This window comes from Anser anser, assembly GCF_964211835.1.
Source record: "Anser anser genome assembly, chromosome: 2".
NCBI classification, from domain to species: domain Eukaryota; kingdom Metazoa; phylum Chordata; class Aves; order Anseriformes; family Anatidae; genus Anser; species Anser anser.
The window spans coordinates 68,922,318-68,945,858 of NC_139721.1; the positions used below are offsets into that span (position 1 = coordinate 68,922,318).

Sequence of the window (23,541 nt, forward strand, 5' to 3'; positions counted from 1 at the left end):
AAATGGTCACTTCTGCACAAGCATAGATATTGAAGCCACAGTTAGTCAGCTTCAGGGCTTTTCCCTGTGTTTTTGTGTCTGCCAAGCAGCTGCTGTGCTCTGGGGTGGGCCAAGGGCTCAGGTAATTGCTCCTTTCTTGCTCTTTTCAGTAAGTAGCTGAAAATGGGAACTTTTGTCTTCCTTGGGCTGACACGGCCACGCACTCAAGCTGCTGCAGACTGCCCGAACCACTCTGTGCCCAGAGGCTTGTGCGCATGTAGGCTAACTGCGAAGGGCAGCTCTTGATGAAGAGGTTTTGCCAGCCCGGCCAACTAGACCTTATAATCACACCGAGCTGTCAGAGATCTGAGAGATTTCTATTGCCTTGCTCCCTGTACTTGTTATTTCTCATCCTTGTTTTGCTCATCCTTTAGCAGCAGAGCTTCAGCTGTTCTTAAAATTTCCAAGGTGGCATATAAAAAGGAAAATTCATGTCTAACTGATGTTTACCACCACTGGTCGTTGCTTTTGCAAGAGATAATGTCACCAGAAGAGGATCAATTAGAAGCATTTCTCTTTCTTTCATCATAAATCTCATTAAAGCAGGAAATAGTATGAAACTTGAAAGAAAGATAAACGAGTCTCATTAGGAGGAGTGAGGTATGATTAAACAATAGGGTACAGCAGGGTGGGTAACAGATCAGGCCAGTGCTGAACTGGGGACAACTCATCTAATTGTCACCAGCCTCCCAGCCCAAAGGAGGGGTAATTCAGAAGTTAAACATAGGTCGCGAGGTATGGCATGGCAATGGTAAAAATTAGGCTTTGGAGCATTGACCACACTGGTCCCCAGAAGTGAACTCAGAAGAACCCCTGAACTGACGAGCTTGTAATTAGCCTGACAGATGACAGCTCACAGTTGGTGTGTTTGCCTCCAGTGTAAGCTGCCTGCATCTTGTTAAGTTCCACAGAGACATGACCCCTCTGATATCAGGGTGCCCATCAAAAGGCAGAAGCACAGTGAAGAATTTTCTATTTTTAATTTCCACAAATGACAAAAGTCCTTTTGATTTCAAAAGAAGCAGGACAGAGCTATTTGTTTAATTATACTAAGTCCTGCTCACTGAAATGAAATGGAAATTAATGTGAAGCTCTGTTTACAGTTTTACCCTGCTGTGCCTGAAGCTGGAAAGAGATATTACTTTCCATACAGTGAAACAAGATCAGTACTCGTTCTTCTCATAATCTCTTCAAAGCATCTGCACTCGAGGCAGAAGCTAAGGTCTGAAATTGAGGCATTTTAACAAAGTGTCAACAACCTTGTGCCTAGCACCACGCCAAGACAAAAAATTGCACCACCGTGCTGTGTCCTGCTGCTTACCTAATGCACTCTGATGCAAGAGAAAGTATCTGGGAGTTTCTCTGCACGTTTGACAAGGGTGAGTGGCACAGCAGCCTCGACTGGATTGCATACAGCTAGGGCAGCTTTCTTCTACCTGAAGGCCGGGAGACCCAATTTTCCATGGCCTTGCAGCATATCCACACATGTCCACCACCACCATGTTTCTTCTGCTCTGTCCCATATGCACTGCTGCAGGAAAGCAAAGCCATCGGCTTTACTGTCTGTGTCACTCCCTCCACAGGTATGTGTCCTTACCAGGGACGGCACAGTGCATGTGAAATTTTACCAGAGCACAGCTGTACCATCTTGCCCCTGCTATATCAGCTGCATTTTTCAGGCAGCTCCAGTGCTTGTGGCCTGGATCCCTTTCTGTTTCTACGCTCCAGGTTGAAGCAATCACCTCGTAATCCACCATTTTATCTGCAGCTCTTGTTTACTGGCCTCTGCCCTTTCCACCGATGTGCAGAGTTTTGTCAGAGTCTTCTGTGCTGATACCTGCTGTTCAGCCTACCTGCAGCTCATCTTGGAGGTGAGTGGGATGCTAGAGCTGGTGAGAGAAGGCAGCCAGGACCATGGGAAGTGTGCTGGGCTGTGCAGCTGAGCACATCACAGCCCCATTCTCCACCGAGTAATCTGCTTCAGAGGGTTGGTTACTCGGAGCTGAGGTCTTGGGAGTTAAGAGCTTGCCTAAGATCTATAAACTCCATGTGGTCTAGGACTTGTTCCATATCTGTCTCTGAAGGCTGTTTATATGTTTTCTTTGTTTGTTTTCTTTACTCTGCTGTTTGTGATAAAAACCATACACAAGTGACAGGGCTTAATTATCTTCATTGATCCACAAGTGGATGAGGCAGGGTATCCTTATCCTTTGGCCTTTTCCATGATCTAAGGACTGTCCTTCATGTGGAGAAAGAATAGGGAATAGGGAATTCCCTATTCTCCTGGAATAGGGAGAGGTTGAAGCAAACAAGGGAACTGAGCCCCAAACTTTCATGTCCTGGGTCAGCATTTGGAATGGCAAGCTCTGGAAAAGAGGAGCTGCTAGTGTTGCTTGTATAAGAAACATATGCAGGGCTCCATGGGATAACTTAGGCTGGAAGAGACCTCTACAGGGGGCATCTCCTCCATCCTCCAGATACCACCTCACCTAAAGGACAGGCAGAGGTCACCCCACTGCTGCCCATTCTTGTCATTGCACAGAAAGCAGTAGGACCTGGACCTTGTGGTGGAATATATGCAGGGGCAAGATGGAGATGGGTCCTTTTGCAGGATAGGAAAAGAGGAAAAGGTTGAATGGTAAAAAGAGCAAACTGAAATCAGGTCTCCCGACCAGCTTGTTTAAACCTCTTCAGTTGACCAGTTACAATCAGTACCAAAATGTGTTCCTTGCTTTAGTTGGCCTGCTCATGCTCACATGACTAACTGCAAGAACAGATTAAGTAGAAAGAAAAGTGGATTTCTGTACGGTTCCTCTAGATGGCAAACTTTATCTGTTCTATTTATCTTTTCAAAAGCAAATATATTCAGCACTGGAGAAAAAAAAACACCCTATGTTACCGGGACCATTCAGTCATTTCTGGAATATCAGTTCCTAGAGTCCTAAGCAAATTGCTGTAGGGAAAAGAAAATGTGAATCATATATCAAGCCACTGAGAAATATGTTTATTGGTGGAGTATGTTGGAAAGTAAAAGAATGAAACTTCGTTTGTTAGGCGATATATTTTGCAAACCTCCTTACCGCTCCCGATGATGAAGATGTTGTCCACTTTACTGCCAGAGGGATTTTGCTGTGGTAAATACGAGGGAAGTCTCTCTTTCTGCCCCAGCCTTTCTAGGTATTTATGCTGATCACTGCTTTCACTGTGCTTATACCAGTAAGGAACAAATGTTAGGAATCTGAAATAGAATGAGAAAATCAATAACATTGCCCTGAGAGCCAATCCTGATCTAACTCCTGTGTAATTAGTGATGACTCCAGTGGACCTCCTGGCATAAAATTACTGTAAGATGTCTTTAGATGCACTCAATATTTGCATTTTAGATAAGAACAAAATAGATATCCGCTATTTTGAGGCCTATGCTGTCTTTTGAATTTCTATAAAGTAACTGTGATGGTAGTGTTGGGACATACATAGAATTGTATTACCAACTTCATGGTATTAAATGATTTACTGGGAAGCAAGACAGCAAAGAATCAAACCCATATCTCTGTCTGGAAATCAGAGCACATCCTCAGGCCTATGCTTCATGCAACAGAAGGGAAACTTTAAAAACTCTCTTGGTAATTGCAAAAACTCAATTCTAGCTATATATCATCATTGTAGTGGGGGTTTTATATGACAGTAGTTGCCATTCTGCACTTTCTGTGGACAAATTAAATGACGTCTGCGAAGACTGACGTTTGTGTCCAGTCCTCTGATGTTTGCATCTGTTCTGCGTGGTCCTTGCTGAGACTCCAGCTGTTTTCCTTCATTTACATGAAACAGTTTGTGAACTCCTCCATGGAGAGATCACCTCATTCATTTCCCGGCTGTACACAGCATTTTGCCCAGGTGTGATGAAGGGAATTCTTGATCCATTCTCTTGGGAGATTCTTGTATGACCCTGTTGTGGTTTAACCCCTGGCAGGTAGCTAAACACCACAGAGCTGTTCCTTCACTCTCCCCAGTGGGATGGGGGAGAGAACCAGAAAAAGGTAAAATTCATGAGTTGAGATAAAGACAGTTTAACAGGACAGAAAAAGAAGGGACGACAATATTAATTAATAATAACAATGTACAAAGCAAGTGATGCCCAATGCAATGGTTCACCTCCTGCTGACCTGACACCCAGCCAGACCCCAAGCAGCGGCCCCACCTCCCTGGCCAACCCCCCCCCCCCCCCATATTTATTGCTCAGCACGATGCCGTATGGTCTGGAATATCCCTTTGGCCAGTCTGGGTCACCTGTGCGGGGTCTGTCCCCTCCCAGCTCCTGCTGCACCCCCAGCCTCCTCGCTGGCAGGGCAGGACGAGAAGCTGAAAAGCCCTTGGCTCCGGGTATGCACTGCTCTGCCACAACTAAACCATCGGGGTGGGATCAGCATTATTCTCATCCAAAATCCAAAACACAGCACCACACTAGCCACTGTGAAGAAAATTACCTCTATCCCAGCCAAAACCAGGACAGATCTTAATGATCTATTTGAAATTTAATGGTCAGTTTAAGCTTGTGCTGCCCTAGTTGCAACCCATTACTTACTATTACATCCCTCAATCTCCCACTCCCTGTTCAACTTATGTGCACTGTCATGTGCATGCCAGACTGTAAGGGTCTCAAACTATGGATTTTTATTTGGTCTATAAAATTTCTGAGCAATCTCTAAGCACTGTACGTACACACAGTGATCCTAGCCATAGGATTTTTTGTTCTGCCTTAAGTGATTTGTCAGTTCTTTGTCTTTCCACCCTTCAAATATCTAGCAATTGCCTAGCCTGCCCATACTGTCTTAACTTTCTTCAAATCAGTCTTCCCAGCCTGCAGATCGTTGCTGGTGCCATTTGACCTCCCTCTGACTCAGGATTTGCTTTCTAGCAGAGGGATGCCCAGACCTCTGTGCACTTTTGCTGATTACAGCTCGGTCGAGTCACCTCGAGAGAGTTTCTTATCTCACCTCTCTGACGAGATGCCTCCTTGGTCAGCTTCCTGCCGCGTTGTGTTGTGTGCTCTATCCCTGACAGTGCCTCTTCTTCTCGCTTTGAGCTTCCCACCTTTCACTTCCCTTGTGGCTGTGTCTGCCCTAGGCAATGAAGTCACTCTTGCATAACTTGGTCAGGGAGCCTGTTTTCTTGATTTCTTCCACTTAGAGCACTTTGCTTGTTCTCAGACATGAGCTGTCCCCCAAAACAGCAAGGGAATTGGATGAATCTAATTCCTCTGGCTTTTACTGAATCATAGGGTTGACTGATAATGAAAAGGAGAATGTGCCATGTCCTTATGTCAACACATAAAATGTATGAAATTATAGTTTTGGACATCATGTTGGCTTGATCTCAGCCAACAAATCTACTTTTCTCATGATTTTTTTCTCCCAATTTTTTTTTCTCGCAATAGATTCTCCCAAATCTATTTTTTCTCCCAACATCTGAGCTGCCTCTTTTAGAGCAGCAGGTGTTTCTTTCACCCTAATTAAAAGATGTCCATGGCTAATAGATAGGTGCAGGTAGACCACCTCTTTCAAGGTCAGAGTGTTTCAAAGCATCATAATGAATGCCAGGAAATCTTTCAGAGTTATGTGTGTAACTGCTGAGGAAAAAAAAAAAATGATGATGACGTTATTGACTCTTATGCTGAATAAGCAGTGAAGGAAACGGTGGCCTCGGACAACATGCCAGCTAGAGAATTTGAGAAGAGGATATATTTCCTCACAGACTGAATGTGAAAAATGCTGTGGTTGCTGGGTACTGCAGCTGAACATTACTCAAGTTTAGTTATTCTTTTCTTTCCTTGTTTTTAATACTTTGGATACATGTGTAACCACCCCCCCACACACACACACACTTTTTAGGTACTTTTATTTTCTTTCTTGCTCACATTACATGGAAGAGGATCTGTCAATGTTGCTTGAATATTTATATTTCTTGTATTGTATTTCTACAGCATCTTCAAGTAAAAATCAATGGAAAGCCCCTGAGGAAATTATTTCTGGCCTATATTTCTAATCACAAAGGAGTACATCATGCAAACTAAACACGTCCCTATTTCCTTTGCTCCAGGCTATTCCCCTGGCCTGGAGTAGACCCAGAGGGCAGGATGTCTCACAGGGAGCTTAGTGCTTGGAGGCTACACTATCCTTTCGTGGGGTGCAAAAACAATTGCATAGGTATGTTTTTCTGCTTGATGAGAAGCAGGAGGAAGGAAATGGGCAGGCAGGTTACAATCGCCTTCTTCCTCTTACATTGGGCAATGAGTCTGAAAATTTGGGTTTTTGTTTAAATCATCTCCCTTGCTTTGCTCTAAGTGAGCAGTAGCTTAAGCACAGCATCTGTGAAGTCTGAGCTCAGGTTCTGCTGTCTCCTTTATTAAATGTGTATTAGTGTGGAGGACTGCAGTTCTTCATGAGCTGAGTCCATCAACAATTTTTTCTGATGAGGTCTATTTTAAGAACATTATGTAAATATGTGTGTATAGATATATTATGGTACTTCTTACAAATGAGAAATGTCTCATAATGCTGATAAAATGGTGCTTTGGAATAAACAATTTCTTTACCTACCACAATAACAAATGCATTGGATGTCTTCCCCTGTGCTGCACTGCTGTATACATTGATGACTGTGTATCATACTTCTAAATGTGCAGTAAAGACAAGCTAACAAATTCTGTGCCTCTGGACAAGCGATGCTTTGCAAGTCCAGCCTATACATAATTTTATACATAAGCTGCACTCATGCTGATAGCCAATACTACATATATTTTATGATGAAGAGAATGGCTGCTGGCTCTACGGCATTTGCAAACAATCCATCCCTAATTTGCTCTTCAGCACACAACCTACATCTTGTTGCTATTATTCCCCTTTCCTTTGAACGATTAACTCACAGCTCATGAGGCTTTTCTAAGCAGGACCCATCCTTCAGGGTGCCTAGCAGCTCATGAGGCTTTTCTAAGCAGGACCCATCCTTCAGGGTGCCTAGTAAGTACCAAGTGCTTTTGGCCGCTTGCACTCAGCTTTCTGTTTCCTGCAGCAGAACCATCACAGATCTTCCAAAAACCAATGTCATAAGCATTAAACAGATGTCCCGTGGACGTGGTACATTACTTTATCAGAAAGTCAGCACTCTGGGCACTACCATGGTCATACATTTTCCTATACACAGGAATAGGCTGGGATCACAGACAGGAGCCGGTATCTGAAGCCCAGCACAATATTCAGAGTAAAGCCAAGGCTGTAAAGTATCACCAGAGCTGTGAAGAAAAGGAGAAATCTCCACCGAATTGCTAACCAGTGGTCATAACCCAGCCGTGGATTCCTTTGTAAAGAACTTTTCTAATGTAAACAGCGCTCTTTGGGCTTCAAGGAAGATGACTGGGAGAATGACTGGCCGTACAAACGACTGTTGTTGTTACTTGACCTGTTGGCTCACTCAGCATCTTACATGTCCTCACTGCCTCTTGGTCAGAGTCATGTCATTATGAGTATATAATTGTGTATTTAGTTAGTAGCTCCGCTGTTAAGACTACAATTTAAAATAATGAAGGAGTTTAATTTGTATCGGTGATGCTGCCCATATGAGCTCAACGCAAGGCTATAATGAGCTGATTTATAAATGACACATATTTCCCTCAAACCCAGCCAAAAAGAAAAATATAAAAGTGAGGAGGACTGACTGGTTCTGTGCTCCTAAGAGCTCATTCCAAAAATAGGAGTGAGCTGGTTAAAAATGCATTTGCTGAGGCGTATGAGCAATTTGAAAGTTTCTTCATAGTTTTTGCAGGCAAAATTAGACCAATTCAAGGATAACTGAGTCACGGGGCATTTTGATTGGCCCTTTCTTAGCAAGAATTAGAAGTAACATGTGCTTCATGCACACTGTTGGCATACATTTTAATGGTTTGTAATTTGATTTTTGAGAACTAGTCAAGCTGAGGGTTAAGAGGAGGCTCTTAGACATGGGAAAATTTCCAAAGCAATCTGAGACTCCATTCACTAATTGAAGTCAGTGTCAGGAGGCACGTTTTAACATGACCTTCAGGAAGTTCTTTAATTTGTTGTTAATATATTAATCTTCTCTTTTCCCTCTAGTATATTCAGCAGCTTTATAACTTTTTTTTTTTTTTAACTCCGTGCCCCAGCAAAGGCAGTAGAAGGAGCTACTGACACTGACAAGGAAAAAGGAAGGCGGTCACTCCTGAAGATGCCTCTCTCCCCCAAAGAGACTGACACAGCAAGGTGGATGCCCACAGATTAGGAAACCGTTTCCAAGGCCCATCCTTGCCCAGGCGAGGCGGCTGCCTTTGGGTTACCCAAGCAGCCACAGCAGGCCAGCCCTGGATCTTCCACCCCTGCTGACCAGGAGCCTGAGTCAGGCTCTTCCAGCTCCGGTCACACCATTGTCTCATGCATTCATGAGAGTGAGTTACCTTTTCAATGATGCTCTAGTCCTGAGAGGATTTTACCCCTCTGGTCCTTGCTCCCTGGTCCCTTGCTTAGCTGAAGGTCAAATGTAAAGCCCATTTCCCCACCCAAGCTGCCTCACAAAATTTTGTAAAGCATTGCACAGAGATTTTTGTGCCAAGAAGGCTGTTTAACTGGTTGTAGAAGTACAAATGCAATTGTTCACACTGTTATTTGCATGCCCTAAAAGAAATGCATTATAGCACCTACCTTTTCCTTTATGGTAACAGTAGTACCAGGGTTAAAAAAATAAATAAAAAATCTTCCACATTAAAAGTGGTGCAACCCCCATACATTAGAAACTGTAAATCTTTCCACTGCATTGGCAAAGCAAGTAACAGGTGACTTCTGTGCTCTCCAAGATTCACGCACTTTTGCATTAATGTTTTTAATGCCACCACTCTCAGGTTGGGAAGAGAAGCAACAGTCTTTTTTGACCTCAGGAGGAGCCCAAATACTTGGAGGGCATCAGGTGAGGGAAGGAAGGGAGTATTGGCTCTTCTGCATGTTCAGCGATACACTTCCTTGGAAGGGGCAGCGCCTGGCACCACTGGAAAGAAATTTGCATTCTTTTGACTCTTTGCAAATGCACAAAGGTTCATGAATACAGAGCAATATATCATTTGCTGTAGGAGAACCAGCTAACAGGAGCAAAGGTGAGGCTCCTCAGGCATTTACCACAAATTCGGATGTACAGCTTAATTTTCTGCTGCCTTTTCCTGGAAAATAACTCACAACAGACTGAAGGGTTTCTAGGTAGCAGCAACTGCTGAAATGAATTGAACCATGTAGTTTTGTTATGAAACCTGCACTAGGCCATATCTGGAATACCAGTGTCAGTTCAGCAGCAGTTTAAGAACAGGGCTTTCTGGAAAATGGAATTAGGTCACACAAGAAACTCTGATATTACAAAATATTATGTTTTACTGTAGAAGTAGATCTACAGAGCATACACACTTGTTGTCTCAGGAATTTTTTATTCTGTGGACAAAACGCATATTTGTGGCTGGAGCTGGATGCAACTCACGCTCTCTCAGACCAAACCAAAGCACAGGAACTGGGAGAGTCACCAGCAAACCCTCCTGACCTGGATCAAGATGCTAATGCAGATGCATCCCAAATATGAAACACACAGTAGCAAAAAGGGACATCTGTTTACATTATTAGCTGTTGAATGACATTATAGGCTGAGGTACCCCTGACTACTGAGTTAAGGTTTCCAAGGCATCCTATAATTTTTATTTATTTATTTATTTTTTCAGTAGTGGATCTATGGTCAAACACAATGTATCAGCTATATTCTCTATCATTTTTATGTCTGGTTGTGTATTGTTCTGCAGAAACTTTTAATGGAACAAACATTACCTTGAAGTAAATCACTGAGCAGAACATCTGGGCTTTGAAGCAGAAACACAAAAAAGATGGTGGTAGATAAGACTTTTTTCTAATGCCCTTGCTACATAGCACTCGGCTGAGACTGGAAACTCTTGGTAATCACTGTTATTTATTTCCAGCAGTGAACACAGTAGAAGATCTCTTTTTCTTAGGGCATATAATAAATGTTAAATAAGAATAGGGTCAATTTTCCTATTGATTACTTCATCTCATTCATTTACTCAGCACCAGTGGACCATCATTCCACTTCTGTTTTTCAGACTCACTCAGTTAAAAGCTCTACCTGGTCCTTAAGGGCATATCAGAAAAGGTTGGGCTGAGAAGCATAAATGATTTGTTTAAACAAAACAAAACAATAGATAGTCAGCATTGTCACTGTAAGAACAAGGAGGTGAAAGTTATCAAAGTAAGAGTAATGAAACACGTCCGTCAGTTCACAGATTAACCTGCGTTATCAGCTATTTTGGTTAGAATTCAGGACTTAATGATTTTCTGGCTTGAGTATAATAAATTCTTTTTATTATGAGTAATTATACTGTTAACACTACACCTTAAAACACAAAACCCAACCCCCCTTGCTTTTATAGGCAAGTGTTGTTCTGAGTTTCCTCGCCCTCATAGTCTATTTTGGTTACACTTACGAAAGGACGAAAACATCTGCCCTCATCGCGTTATGGTAATGCCTCATGCTGCATTCGTCTTTGGTTGGATTACTTACTGGTTTTGAGTTGAGTGTTTACACTTCATGCTTAAAACCAACCAATGTTGTGTGAGGAGTGGGCAAGTTTTATATGCCTGTCTCATAACTGAAGTCTGTTTTTTAACTCCTGGTAACTCTTACACAAGCAGTATAACAAACTCGAGTAAAATCCTATTTTGTTCATTTATATGCCGGCAGAAATAATGAAGACTAAAGCACTGCAAAGTCACAAAAAATCATGTTGTTGCAAAGAAGTAACAGACAGCATCACTTGGGGCATAGCACAGACCCACCCTGGGAAATTTCCCAAAGTTTCAAATCCTGAGGGAAACTTGCAACGTTAACAGAACAAACACTTTTAAGCTGATGAGCACATTGCAAGGAAGCACGTTAAGACAACGTATTTCAAATCCTTCACTGCTACATATGTGACTACTTTTTGAGGCAGCCCTGTCGAAGTCAGGAAGGTATCCTTGTGCAGATAATAAGCAAGTTTGAATTGTTTTCCAGGAAGATTTTAAATCATGGCATCGGTGTGGATTTATAAGATCTGGGTATTTAAGAGCAGAAATACCGAGTGGTATATGTTGGCAATATATCACAGACCTCCTTTATAAGCCATTAAGCACTGAATTGTATTTGGTAAAGCAAGGCATAGTATTAGAACTGTAAAAATTCATAAAGTAGCATAAAAAATAGAAGTGTAGCTCTTGTTAGATGTCTTGGATTGCAATCAGAATAAATTGGGACTCTTGTTAGATGTCTTGGATCAGGATAAATTAAGAAATATTAATGGTTATTTTATTTGGTAGAATCAAAAGAAGTCACTGTAAAACCAGTAGGTTAATTCTAAGAAACTGAATTGGAATTATTTTGTTAGCTTAGCTGAATACCTTTGTGAATAAGTAGTTCACCTTTTCAAAGTTAATGTCAACTCAAACATTAAAAAATTCTCCTTTAAACAGTCATATTTACTTAATAGTCTAGGACACCTTTTAGAACAACCTCTCCTTTTTTACATAATATTGAACTTTTACTTCTAAGTTACCTGAACGAATAAAAAAAAGTTGAACCTAGAGTGAATTTTTTGTTTACATCTTTGATCAAATCTCCTGATTCCCGGAACGCAGAGCATAGATGCCAAAGAAATCAGTAGCAGAGTGGATGATAAGGTAGAAGTCGTTACCTATTGCAGAACACTTGGAAATATAAAAGAATTCTTAAATTCACAGGTCTATGGCTAGCTGCAAAGACATCAATGGATACACCACTTCAAAGCGCTGAGTTATAAAGCGTATCACACATCTGTGATAAAGCTGAAGAGCCTTGTGTGTAAGATGAAGCATCATCTATACGTAATGAATATAATAAGTGAAGACTGATTAAACTCAGCAAACGTATCCCTAGTATCTCTAAGAAAATTACATTCTTGAAATACTGGCCCTATGCAACTTTTAAAATAGTTTCTTACTATCCCTCTCTAAGCTAATTTGTACCCAGAGTGTCACTTCCTTTCATCTAAGTGTAACAAATATCTAACTGAAGGAAGAGGCAAAACTTACTTGCTTTTTGATGCCACACTAACAGTTTGTGCAGCTCTTAGTTAGAGCATTAAGCAGCCGATGCACTGTCCGCTTGCTGTCTGAGGGGTGAAGGACTTATTTGCTGGCCTGAGTGGAGACATTTGGCTTTCTAGCCCAGGATGAAGATGCACAAGGGCATTTCTAGCTCCTTCCTTAAGTGTAATGCTCAGTGCATTTGGCGCTTTGAAGGCAAATAGTCTTGTAGGGACAAAGACTTAACTAAAGGTTGCCTAAATGTGGATTGTCTCTGTAGGGACAATCTTTTCTCTGTTCTGGTGCTCATCTCCTTCTGCACTGGGTCTTAAAATGCGAAGATGTAGCAAACAGGGTCAGCCTGCCTTGTAGTGGGTTTGAAAGAGTCATGCTTGTGAAAATGAGCATCCAGAAAAAGAAATTATGGTATTCAAATCTAAGTTGTGAAGGAGTCATGCTTCTAAGGCTTGTGCCTATGGAAAAGAGAGAAGCACAACTCCGTGTCATTAGGGTGTCACAGGCACTTGTCAGTAGCATAGCCCTTTCTTGTTGACATTCTGTGTGATGATAACATGATGGCGATGACAAATCACCATTTTGCTGCATGAAACCATGTGGCTGTCATTTGGAATTCGTCTACCCTAAGGTATTTACTAAATACAGTGAAGCTTACACATATCCTCTGGTCAGCACATTGAAAAGAAGTCAAGAAGCTTACTCACTCAAGAAACGCTGTGTAATTAAACCCTCCAACTAACTCTGAGCAACCTCCTACACCATAAACGATCATTTTTATGATTGTTTAAAAATAAGCTTTTTTATTTCTTTTTTATCTTTTTTGGTAATATCTCCTTTTTTCACTTCATATATATAATCACACTAGTAGTGATCTCCTGTATATTTCACACACTCAGATGTGTCCCCCAGTTTTAACCTATCATCTCCAGCAAAGATTAGACTTATCTAATCTATTTATACTTAATTACTGTTTTCTAATGAACTTGGCTACATGCATGAGCAATAGACAAGACTATTCTCTTCCTCTTGTTATTATACCTTTCTGGTTTTTTGTTCCCAACAAAAATAATTTTCAGCACTAAGGGTGAAGAAGTGCCAGTTTATGTTGATGGTAGTTAACTTTCAGATGAAAATCTAGAGCTTTACACAAAATGGCAAGAAATGAGAGTGGGACATGTACAGCACTGGTTTTGAACCAGCTTTGCTTTCCCATAACCCAGCACTGCTCAAAGCAGCTTCTGACCCCTGATGTACACATACATGCTTTAAATTGTGGGTGCAGCTGCAAATGGGATCTGAGGAGCCAACCTAACTGAGTGTTTCCATGGCCAAAGGAACCATCCATGCCCCCTGTCCTCTGAATTAAATTAATTGGGCTTCACAAATCCTTTGCTATAGGCTGATCCACAGGGATAAACTGGAAAATAGTCCCAGCACAGCCAGTGGTGGAGAACTTGTTCTCTATCAATGCATTTTGAATGAAAGCAACTGTGGTCTTTCCTTTTTCTGTTTAATGTAGGAACATTGAAAATGAACATATGTATTGACTTTATTTGTTAATATAAAGAGTCCCAGTGCTAACACTTGGATATCTACCTCTCCCTAGGTTTTGCAGCAAGAACAATCTTGACCTGGAGAGTTTGATATTCTGACTTCAGCTTGGGTCTTTTGCAGTTTATGTCTGGCTTTCTTTTGCCCATATGGGACTAGTACAATTCACTATGAGCAAAGCAAACAGCTACAGAGCTGAGAGATGTTGGCCCACCAGGCATCTCAGCACACCTTCCTCTGTAATGGCTGTATGAACTCTGGGATATCCTGAAGCTGGGTTCAAAGCCGTAAGTAATGAAGCCAGCCAGGAGAGCTCCGAGGAGACCGGCTGCAAATGTGAGAGCATAACTGAGCAGAGTTATGGGGCATCAGCCTTCTTGGTTCACCAGCCCATTGATTGGAAATTCATACCACATTCAGAGAGAAAACAAGTTTGAAAGAGAACCTAATACTTAAAAGCAATCCTCCAGATGGTGCCCCCACTGACAGGCAGGATTAGACAGTGGAACAGCATGCAGAGTTAACTGGAAATCTGCAGGTGCTGGCAGCGATTTGTTAGTGAGTTCATTATTCTGCACTGTTTTGCCATTGCAATCACTGCACCCGCCTCTTTTTTGCCTTATGCAGTCTTTTTGTTTGCCTGGTTTTTAAGTCTGAGGTTTGAATCCATTCATATCTTCTTTGTTTAAACACATCCTTCATGCCTTCAGGTGTGTTTGCTGATCCCTTGAACTGCAGCTAGGAAAAAAAAAAACAAAACACTTCTGGATTAACATCACATTGCATCACCTTCAAAGAGGGTGGGAAAGCACATCTCTTCCTCATAGCCTTTTGTCCCTGGATCCCTTCAGCTTTCTGCAGCAGCTCAGCAGGCTGATTTTATTCCCATGGCCCTTCCAGCATGTGAGGTTTTTCTGCTCATTAATCTAAAGCAATTGGCATTTTAGGAGGAAAAAATTTGATAGTAGTGTTTAATGGGCAAGAATTTAAAGCTGAATTCATTGAAATGTCTCCAGATGAAGTAGACAGTGAGCCAAGTGTCCGACTGCGGTTTGCAGAAATCTGTACCATGTCTAACAGCAGATACGTGTCACCAAGAAATTATCACGTCAATGGATGCTTGAATTAGATTTTGCCTAAAAATACATGATGGCTTCTGTGATCTTGAGAAACCAAGATGTTGAGATGATGTTCAGTTTAAACTAAAAAAACTAACAAACATTAAAATTGTTTTATATCATCTTCAGGATATCTTGTTCTAGGAAGAATTTCAAATGTTTCACACATGCTCTCTAGTTTTGCTTCTGGGCGGTGCCATGTTCAGCAATGGTATTGCCACATATTGCCCTGTTAAGTCTTCTTGATTTTTAGGGTCCAAGTAGTCGGTCTTGGGAAGATGATGTCCCAGGGTCATCCTAGATTCCACAGGGCACAACTTAGTAGAAACTCTTCACTTCTTATCTGAGAAAGGGAACAGAAAAGTGTGTCTAGAAGGGTAAGTGCAACCTATTTGGCTTTGTGCCATGTCTGAAGAGCAGAATCCATCTCAGTAAATGTAGAGGTTCACCACAGGGATGGTCCCAGTAGGTCTGCTTTACAGGGCAGGTCTAATACACAGAGGGGTATATGGCATGGCTCTCCTCCTAAAAGAGATTCCTGGTACAGCTCAGGTGACTGACATCCTCAGCAAGCCTATTTCTCTCCACTGACTACGTAGACAGCCTAGGCTGAGCACCTCACACACCTGGGGATCTGCACTGTAGGTGTCCAGTGCACATTGCCATGAAGCCACACTTACTATTCTGCTGAATTAAGCATTTTAGGGTCCTTGAGTTAGAAAGGCAAAGCAAAGATTGCCCACATGATCTGGCTGACACTATCACACACCTCTCTGGACCAATATATTCAGATTTCACCTTGTTCCCATGGCACTGGGTAACAGAGCTATTACCCGAAGTGGGAAACCCACGCTGTTTAAAGAAACAACTGGTTAAATCTGCTTCATTTGCTGCCAGCTAGGGTCCGCCCTCCAGCTTTTGGCATATTCCCAAATCAGCCTTGAATTGGACCACCTTTGATCAGTTCCACGGAAATCTAATGACACGTAATTGTAGGTTAGGGCCAGATATCGGGGCGAGGACAAATGGAGCATTATAAGGAAGCAGATGTGAACACGGCTTGGTTATTTTGTCACTTCAGTGACAGAAGTGGAGACAAGCATCAATTGCACAGTTACTGTAACCCTGTATTGTTTTTTCAGACAATGATTATAATTACAGATACGAGCTTCTTGGAGGATAAAGCACCACAATTATGGGATGTTTGTCATTTGAGCTCTCTTTGCAAATAACTCACATACAAATGTACCCATCAGTTCGAATGCTTGGAGTCTGTCCAAAGATATAAATGGCTGCTATCACTTCATATTTTAATTTCATGATTGCAACAGAATCATCTTGTATGTAAACTTAACTCTTCCTAGTGTTTTTGCTGCAGTTGACAGTACTGCTTCACTTAGCTCATTAGATGGTTTTCAGATTTTCAGGATTTGGTTTAAATGCATTCATTCATCCAAACATTATCTCAGGCACCAAAAAGCCTAACTTCACATGCTATTTTTCACTTCTTTGCTGAAAAAGTTGCAGTCAGCTCCCACTGTGCCTTTCATTTCCAAAGGCAGGGTAACGGCTTTAATTCCTGACCTGTTTCATCCACAGGCAGAACGGCAGCTCAAAACAGAAAGAGAAAAAAAAAGTTTTTAAAGGATTTTTTCTATCATTTTTATAATATCTCTCTACAATAAGCCTTTCTTTTTTCGTAACAGTCCTTTTCACCAAAATTCAAAGCAGAATATGATAATATGATACTCGGTATGTTTGCAAATGTCATAAGAGTTTGTTTTTTGAGAAGTTGCCTACTGCAATTGTATGCATTCACACAATGCAAATAAATGGACACTCTTCTGTAGATGTAGTTCCAAGGGCTTCTGAGCTTGCAGCTCTACATGATTCAGTTCTCACTATAAATTGTCAGTGTAGTAACCTTAGGACATCTCAGAACATGGCTCTGAAGTTAATGGATTATGGAGTAAGAAGCGAGTAGGTTATACATTTACCAATCTCCTGGTCTGTAATAAACGTGGCTGGCTGTGTTAAGTCATGTAGAGAATTGTTTCGAGACTTAGGTAAGCTTTCAGTGTGCCAGCATTAACTTGCAAGCAAGGGGCATTTCACAAAAAGCTACTTCCCCACAGCCATTTATCTTCGATTCAGCGTTGCCCAGCTTAATCTCTGAGCTATCTTCCACGTTAAGAATTATCCAGGATTTTAGTTTAGGAGACTAAAGGAGACTAGCAGGAGAGTAGATAAGCAAATTTCTGGTGAGAATGCTGTTATAGGAGAAGGATGCAACATCCCCATTGAGGAGAGGCCCTCAATGAGCAACACTGTAGAAGTGAGGCGAATACAAGCATCCCTCTTGTTTTGTTTGCTGAAGAATTAAAACAAGTACAGGGCTCCCATGGCTTTAAGCTAAAAGAGGGTAGGTTTAGATTAGATATAAGGAGGAAATTCTTTGCTGTGAGGGTGGTGAGGCACCGGAACAGGCTGCCCAGAGAAGCTGTGGATGCCCCATCCCTGGAGGTGTTCAAGGCCAGGCTGGATGGGGCTTTGGGCAACCTGGTGTGGTGGGAGCTGTCCCTGCCTATAGCAGGGGGGTTGGAATTAGGTGATCTTTAAGGTCCCTTCCAAAAACCTATAATTCTATGGTTCTATATAAGTGAATTCAGCCACTGAAAAATGCAACTTTTTGTCAATCTGTCTATCTGCAATGAAGAAAAAAATCTTGGTGATCTTTGTTGGCTTTTATCTTTTAAAGAGAGAGAAAGAGAAAGGGGGTGAGTATTTAGATCTGTTGAGTGTAATGTAAACACTCACTGGCTGAAAAACGAGAGATATTATTTACCCAGGTGAGAGAAAAGCAGGAAATAGCCATATTACATCATTTTCCACCAGAGAACCTCCGGTAAACTTGCTGTTTCCAAGAGGGTGTAATGTTCCTAGAAGTGAGAATTGATTTAGATTTTTCTCTCAGCGCTCCACTGTGAAAACAGAAACTGGATTTGTGCCAAATTCTGTAAATTATTATTTTTTTAAACATAATAATAAGGTCATGACAATAAGGTCATGGTCCTCTTACAACATAACACTTCGTATGCACGAAATCTCAAACGCTCGCTGCTTATTGTCTGCCCCATCCCAATATTTAACAAGTGTGCAATAATGATAACTTCATCTTTCATGCTGCATTTTGTACACAGATTTCAAAGCGTTTTCCAAAGAAAGGGAACTATAATTATCCATGTTAGAGATGGAGAAACAGAAGCACAGAGAGCTAAAGCAATTTGCCCAAGGTGACAGGACAAATTAGAGGCAGAGTCAGGTGTAAATCCCGCGTCTCCTGCTTTTTGGTTCCTTGCTAACCACTGCCTTGCTTGCACTTGACGATGGTACCACCAGCTTGTGGGAGCAACATCGGTAGGAAACTGCTATGGGGATGCTACTTGATGTGCCCTGGTGTGAAATTGGCACAGGGCCTAGCGAGGGCCCAGCTACAACCACTCTTGGCCATGGGGTCAGCAGATAAGTGGTACCTGAGCTGCAAGGAGGTTGCAGGGCAGCGCTGGGGCCCCTTGCTGAGCCCCAGATGGGGTCTGCTGAAAGGCAGAGAGACCTCTGTGGCTGCTGCATGGAGAAGGCATCTCTGCAGGCACTGAAACGCCATTAGCCTTGTGTTCCTCGTGATGCATTTCTCAGAAATCAGGCTCATGTAGTTTGTTCACATCAGTAGCAATCAGAGGTGCTGTTCAGAGACACAGAGGTCTCTGTGGCAGAGACGTGGAGCTGTTCTGTCCCACCAGAAGTTGTGCCTTGGGGAGATGCAGAGGCAGCCCTTGCCACCTTGGTGCATAGCGAAAGGATAGCTGCTCTCCCACGGTGCAGGAGCATCCGAATTATACCGCTAGCTGCGGTTTACTTGGCACGTAAGACTGATTTTAAATTATTTCCTGCATATTCTCAAAGCAGTTTCCCTTTAAAGTGCAGCAGCTGTGACATATTTTAGGTTCTGTAATTTCAAATGAGGCGCTAAGAGACGGCTCCTTTCAACGTCTTTTTTTTTTTTTTTTTAATGAGGGTGGGTACCTGTTGCAATGAATCAATTAAAACTCTTCTGACACACAAGATGCGTGTTGCCAGACCTGTTTCACAGGTTCCTCAGGAGGGAGGATAACATGTGACAGCACACAGAAGCCAAGAGGACTGGGGAAGATCAGAAGCCTGCATGAGCGAGCTTAGGTTTCCAAAATATTTCCTTGAAACGCTATTCAGAAGACCACTGAACTCTCTGACAGACGGCGCCATGGTGGAGCAAGAGATGCTGCTGTCGTGTGCTTATCCTCAGGAAAAGTGTAAGTGACCAAATGTGATTTCGTATAAGGAATGAAACCAGGACGCTGGAGAAAGGAAATGAAAGAAACAATCTAGCCATTATAATTGAAAAGACTGAGGGAGTAGAGGGGAAATGCTAAAATGAGGAAATAAGGAAGCTATTAACTTTATATTGTAGGCATGCAATTGAAATACGATTAGTGTACTTGCAAGCAAAAGAAAGGATGCTTGTATGAAGAACTCTGATATACAAGCATCTTGAGGAAACTTGCTTTAATCTTTGACTTTCTGCCTGTATTAGCAAAGCGCTGTGGCGTAGGGCTGCTTGTGTGGTGCAGAATGCGGACAATGGGCTTTGATTACCTCTGAGTAACTGGAGTGGCAGACTGGGGTGCTGGGAAAGCATTTTCTAGAAAGATACAGTAAAAAAAATAGTAGATATGATTAAGAACAACAGCACCTTTATTTTTTTATTTTTTTATTTTTTTTTTGACAACGCAAGCTGCCCAGAACTTTACCCAAATGTCAGCTAAGACTTACGGTATGGTGGAAAGATTCCCAAATCCATCCCCCCGTCCCAAAGGAAGCTGTAGCAGAATTTCTTTGCGAACGAGAAATGTTACTTCTCTTACTAGAAAACGTAACATGGGCTAGAAGGAACAAAAGAACAAAATCTGTATATTCTGTTTTTTAAAATGCTAAAAGACTTCGGGAGACCAGTTCCCAAGGTGCCAGCGAAGAGTGCGCCAGGCAGGCAGGAGCGCCGAGCCTGGGCTGGGCCTGCCTCAACAAAACGCTAAGCGAAGGTAGGAGCGGAACTGGTATGTCCTGAAGCCACTTCGGTGCGCTGCCAGGGCAAAGTTCAGCACAAAGAAAAACTTCTCTCTTTGAACTCCAGATACTTTGCCTTTCGAATGGGAAGGCTGGTTTTGGCAACGCAAAGAGGATGTTATTTAGAGCTTACTCCAGATCGGCTTTGTTCTGGATGTAAAAATGTCTCTGCTCAGGGTTTTCCACTGGATATCAAGAGCAGGGTAGGGCAGGGATGTCAGCAAAGATGCAGTCCGCCTATGGAGAGATGATTTCTCCTCCCTGAAAAGCCCCATATGCAGAAGGTGACAGTTAAAATCCTCCCTTGCATGCAGCATCCTGCTGAGACGAGCTAGGAACCAGCCCTCTTGGAGCTGGATGACTCCAACAGGGCTTAAGCCGAACCAGGAGCTGTGATATTTGCATTATAAAAAGGCAGCGATGCTTTCTTTTCTGCTGACTAGTTGCTATTAGAGGTTTTTATAAAGCTTTATATATGCAGGATATCAGTGATCTATGTTTAGACTTGCTGTAACCTAAACTTCACAAGTGGGTGTTTTCTCTTTCATGGAGTGATTTCCCATTTTTTTTTTTTTTTGGTTCCCCTTGCCTGTTGTTCACTTTCATGTTGAAAAAAAAAAATAAAAATAAAAAATCTAGAGCCATACTGGGTTAAAAACATCCAATTGCCTTCCACGGAAGAGAGAAGGTGACTGGAGCTCTCAGACTGCTCGGTTTTGTATACCGTATACAACTTAATACTGTGTGTCATTGTTTTTGCATGTGTAAAAGAGAGAAAGATTTCTCAATCTTTCTGGCTCTTGGGATCATAGGAATGTGCCAGCTGCAACACATGCAGCACTGTACAGTCTGAAAAGTATGCATGAAAATATCAAATCAAATGCAAAGGAAATAAATCCATAGGAGGAAGGAAACTGTGTAATACCTCGGGATGGACAAGCTGGGCCCTCTAATTACACCTTCTGGTGGTGTGAGTCAGCAGTGATCCCCCCGAAGCCAATGGAGCTGCTCCATGAGGACTGCATGGAGGAGCAGCCTCGTTGCATTTACGGCATTAAGCACTTGCCAAGGACAGGTAGTGCATGTTTCTGACACGTTAAAAACACACATTGAGCACTGAATGTATCCATTCCAGTCATAAAAGGTCAAAATGCCCCCAGTGAGCATTTTGCTGCATTTCAGCTCAAAGCTACGTGCTTTTGTGGACTGATCCAAAACGTCAGCCCATTGAAGAGCTTAGCTTATAAAGACAAAACTCATCCTTAAAAGAAATTCTTTCTGCTGTAGCATGACGGGCATTGTACATATTTGGGAGTACATCTGGTACATCTTTGGGCTACATATCTGTTGCTATGCAAAGTTAACAAGAAACTTGAACCTTCATACCTGAACCATTGTGTCTAGCTGTCCATGACGGCATATTTCCATGCAGGTTCTGCTTACTGCTATTTGTCTCCCTAAATGTCTTTCAAGGAATAAAATAAGACATTTATGGTGTGGCTTTGGTTGGTTGGTTGGTTGGTTTGGTTGGTTTGTATTTTTGTTTTTGGTCCTCTAAGACAAACCAGGATGGTTACAAGACTGAAAGATTAGGCCATAGTTAGTCATAGAGCATGTTTTCCATAGGTCCGTAAAGGTACAATGCTGTAGTGCCAGGGTATTAACTCCACAGCTGGACGCTACTCTTTCCTGTGAACATGAGTTGGGGCCTTCTGTGGTCTGTCACTCTGTTTCATGTCACCCAGGCAGATGGAGAAGACTACTGACTACTTACTTTTGTCATGCAGCAGGCTTGTCTCATAATAGATACAACAAGAACAGGAAGATGAAATGTCCTGAAACAGCAGCACGCTGGCTAAGATGTCACCAGATCTTGCTGTTTTTTTTTCCTGTCTCCGAAATTATCAATTGCCAAAACAATGTTGTTTGTGCACATACCATGTGTAGGCACAGCCGCCTAACTAGGCTCAGCCTGACACTTTCCTCATCAATCTCTTCAAAGCCCTTCTCCTAGGCCTTCTTGACAGAGATGGTTTCCAAAGGCAAATACCCCAGTTAGTCATTGAAATGGCTTTTACACCACTTAAGAAGCAAAATGTATGCAATAAATGCAGCTTCTTCTGGAGCAGGGGTAAACAAACTTCTCAAGTATATGACATAGTCCTAGATATTCCTAAATAGCTGCTTGCAAACATAAATTTTAAAGGAAAATAATAGAAGCTACTTTTTATTTATTTATTTCTCCCTTTGTCTTAATGTTTACTTTTATAAGTTTCAAATTTTTTCTCATGCACAGCTTTTTTGTAAAACAAAACAAAAATTCTAAGTAACAACAAGCTTACCACTATACAGAGAATTTTCTGATATTTTATTTGCCTGACTGATGAGAAATTGAATCTTGTTCTACTTTTACCTTCTGAATGTTTGCTTTTCAGATGAAAGCACGCTATCAAACCATGTTTCCAGTGTGTTAAGCACTTTTGCACAATTTCTAAATCACTTCTTTCTGTACTTGCCAAAAAAAGCCATGTGTGTTGAGCACCCTAAATTTCATTTGGTAAGGCTGACCTCTGATCTTTGGATCAATTTTTGGCCCTCCTTTGTAGCCTGATCAAGATTTCCATGTTAGTTGACCAACCTTTCAGTACTTTTTTGCTCAGGAAGTGGCAAATTTCAAAGGAGGAGTCTTTAAAATGTTCTGCTCTGGAACAGCTTTACCAGATGTTTGCTCATCCTCACTTCACTATTTTCAAATATAAAATCTCTTGTTTGATTGTATCAGTATACACTTTGACCATTTAAATAAATGATCACCCTCAATGCAGGAGTGATTCCCTATTAACAACCCCACTGGTTGTTTGACTCACCCAACAAATTTGCTGGGAAAGGCGTTCAATTTTTTTTGTTTGGATTGTGGACTGTAATATCAAATCATATTTCAGCCTAAGAACTGGTCCCTGGTGGACTATGAGAGAAATAGCCCCACTTATCTTCTCATGGACCTCTGGAAGATCTGCCAGTGAATCAATTTGTAAGCCATCTAACACATACCCTGTAGGTTCCTGTGCATGAACATTTTACATCAAAATGCCACGGACTGTCCTGGAAAAATCAAAATATACTGGCCTGACACAGTAACTGTTCTTGACCAGACCTGTCAAATTGTCAAAACAAAAGGTTTATTTAAGTAGTTAAGTTCCTTATTTTCCAGGGAACCGTGGTGCCTGACTGTCAGACTTTTTGGCTCTCATTTTTGATAATGTGCCAAATTAACACATCAGTGCATGTCAACCCGATCTATAATTGTAGTCAGCTAATAAGAAATGACGTTGATTTAATTCCTTACTTTTTATATGTTCAAAGGAATAAAAAATATACCAAAAACAAGGCAGAAGTAATACACATGCTCTTCATATGTTCCTCATCTGAAAGCCATGTGGAAAGAGATATTTCCATGTGAATTCCTCTCTGTTGACTTATTTCTGGAAGAAAGACTTATGCAACGC

The 23,541-nt window shown here is 41.8% G+C and overlaps 1 protein-coding gene across 2 annotated transcripts in view; it reads left to right on the forward strand.

Annotated features, from left to right (window-relative positions):
• The first annotated feature begins 19,034 nt into the window (after positions 1-19,034).
• The window catches only part of PTPN3 (protein tyrosine phosphatase non-receptor type 3), a 168,947-nt gene continuing 164,440 nt past the window's right edge, over positions 19,035-23,541 (forward strand). Inside the window, exon 1 of one of the 2 annotated variants that reach the window (XM_083825199.1) lies at positions 19,035-19,224. In XM_083825199.1, the coding sequence (XP_083681325.1) occupies positions 19,098-19,224 (127 nt within the window). In that variant the 5' untranslated portion in view covers positions 19,035-19,097. The remainder of the gene's footprint in view (positions 19,225-23,541) is intronic. The other variant, XM_083825200.1, reaches the window with a different exon arrangement.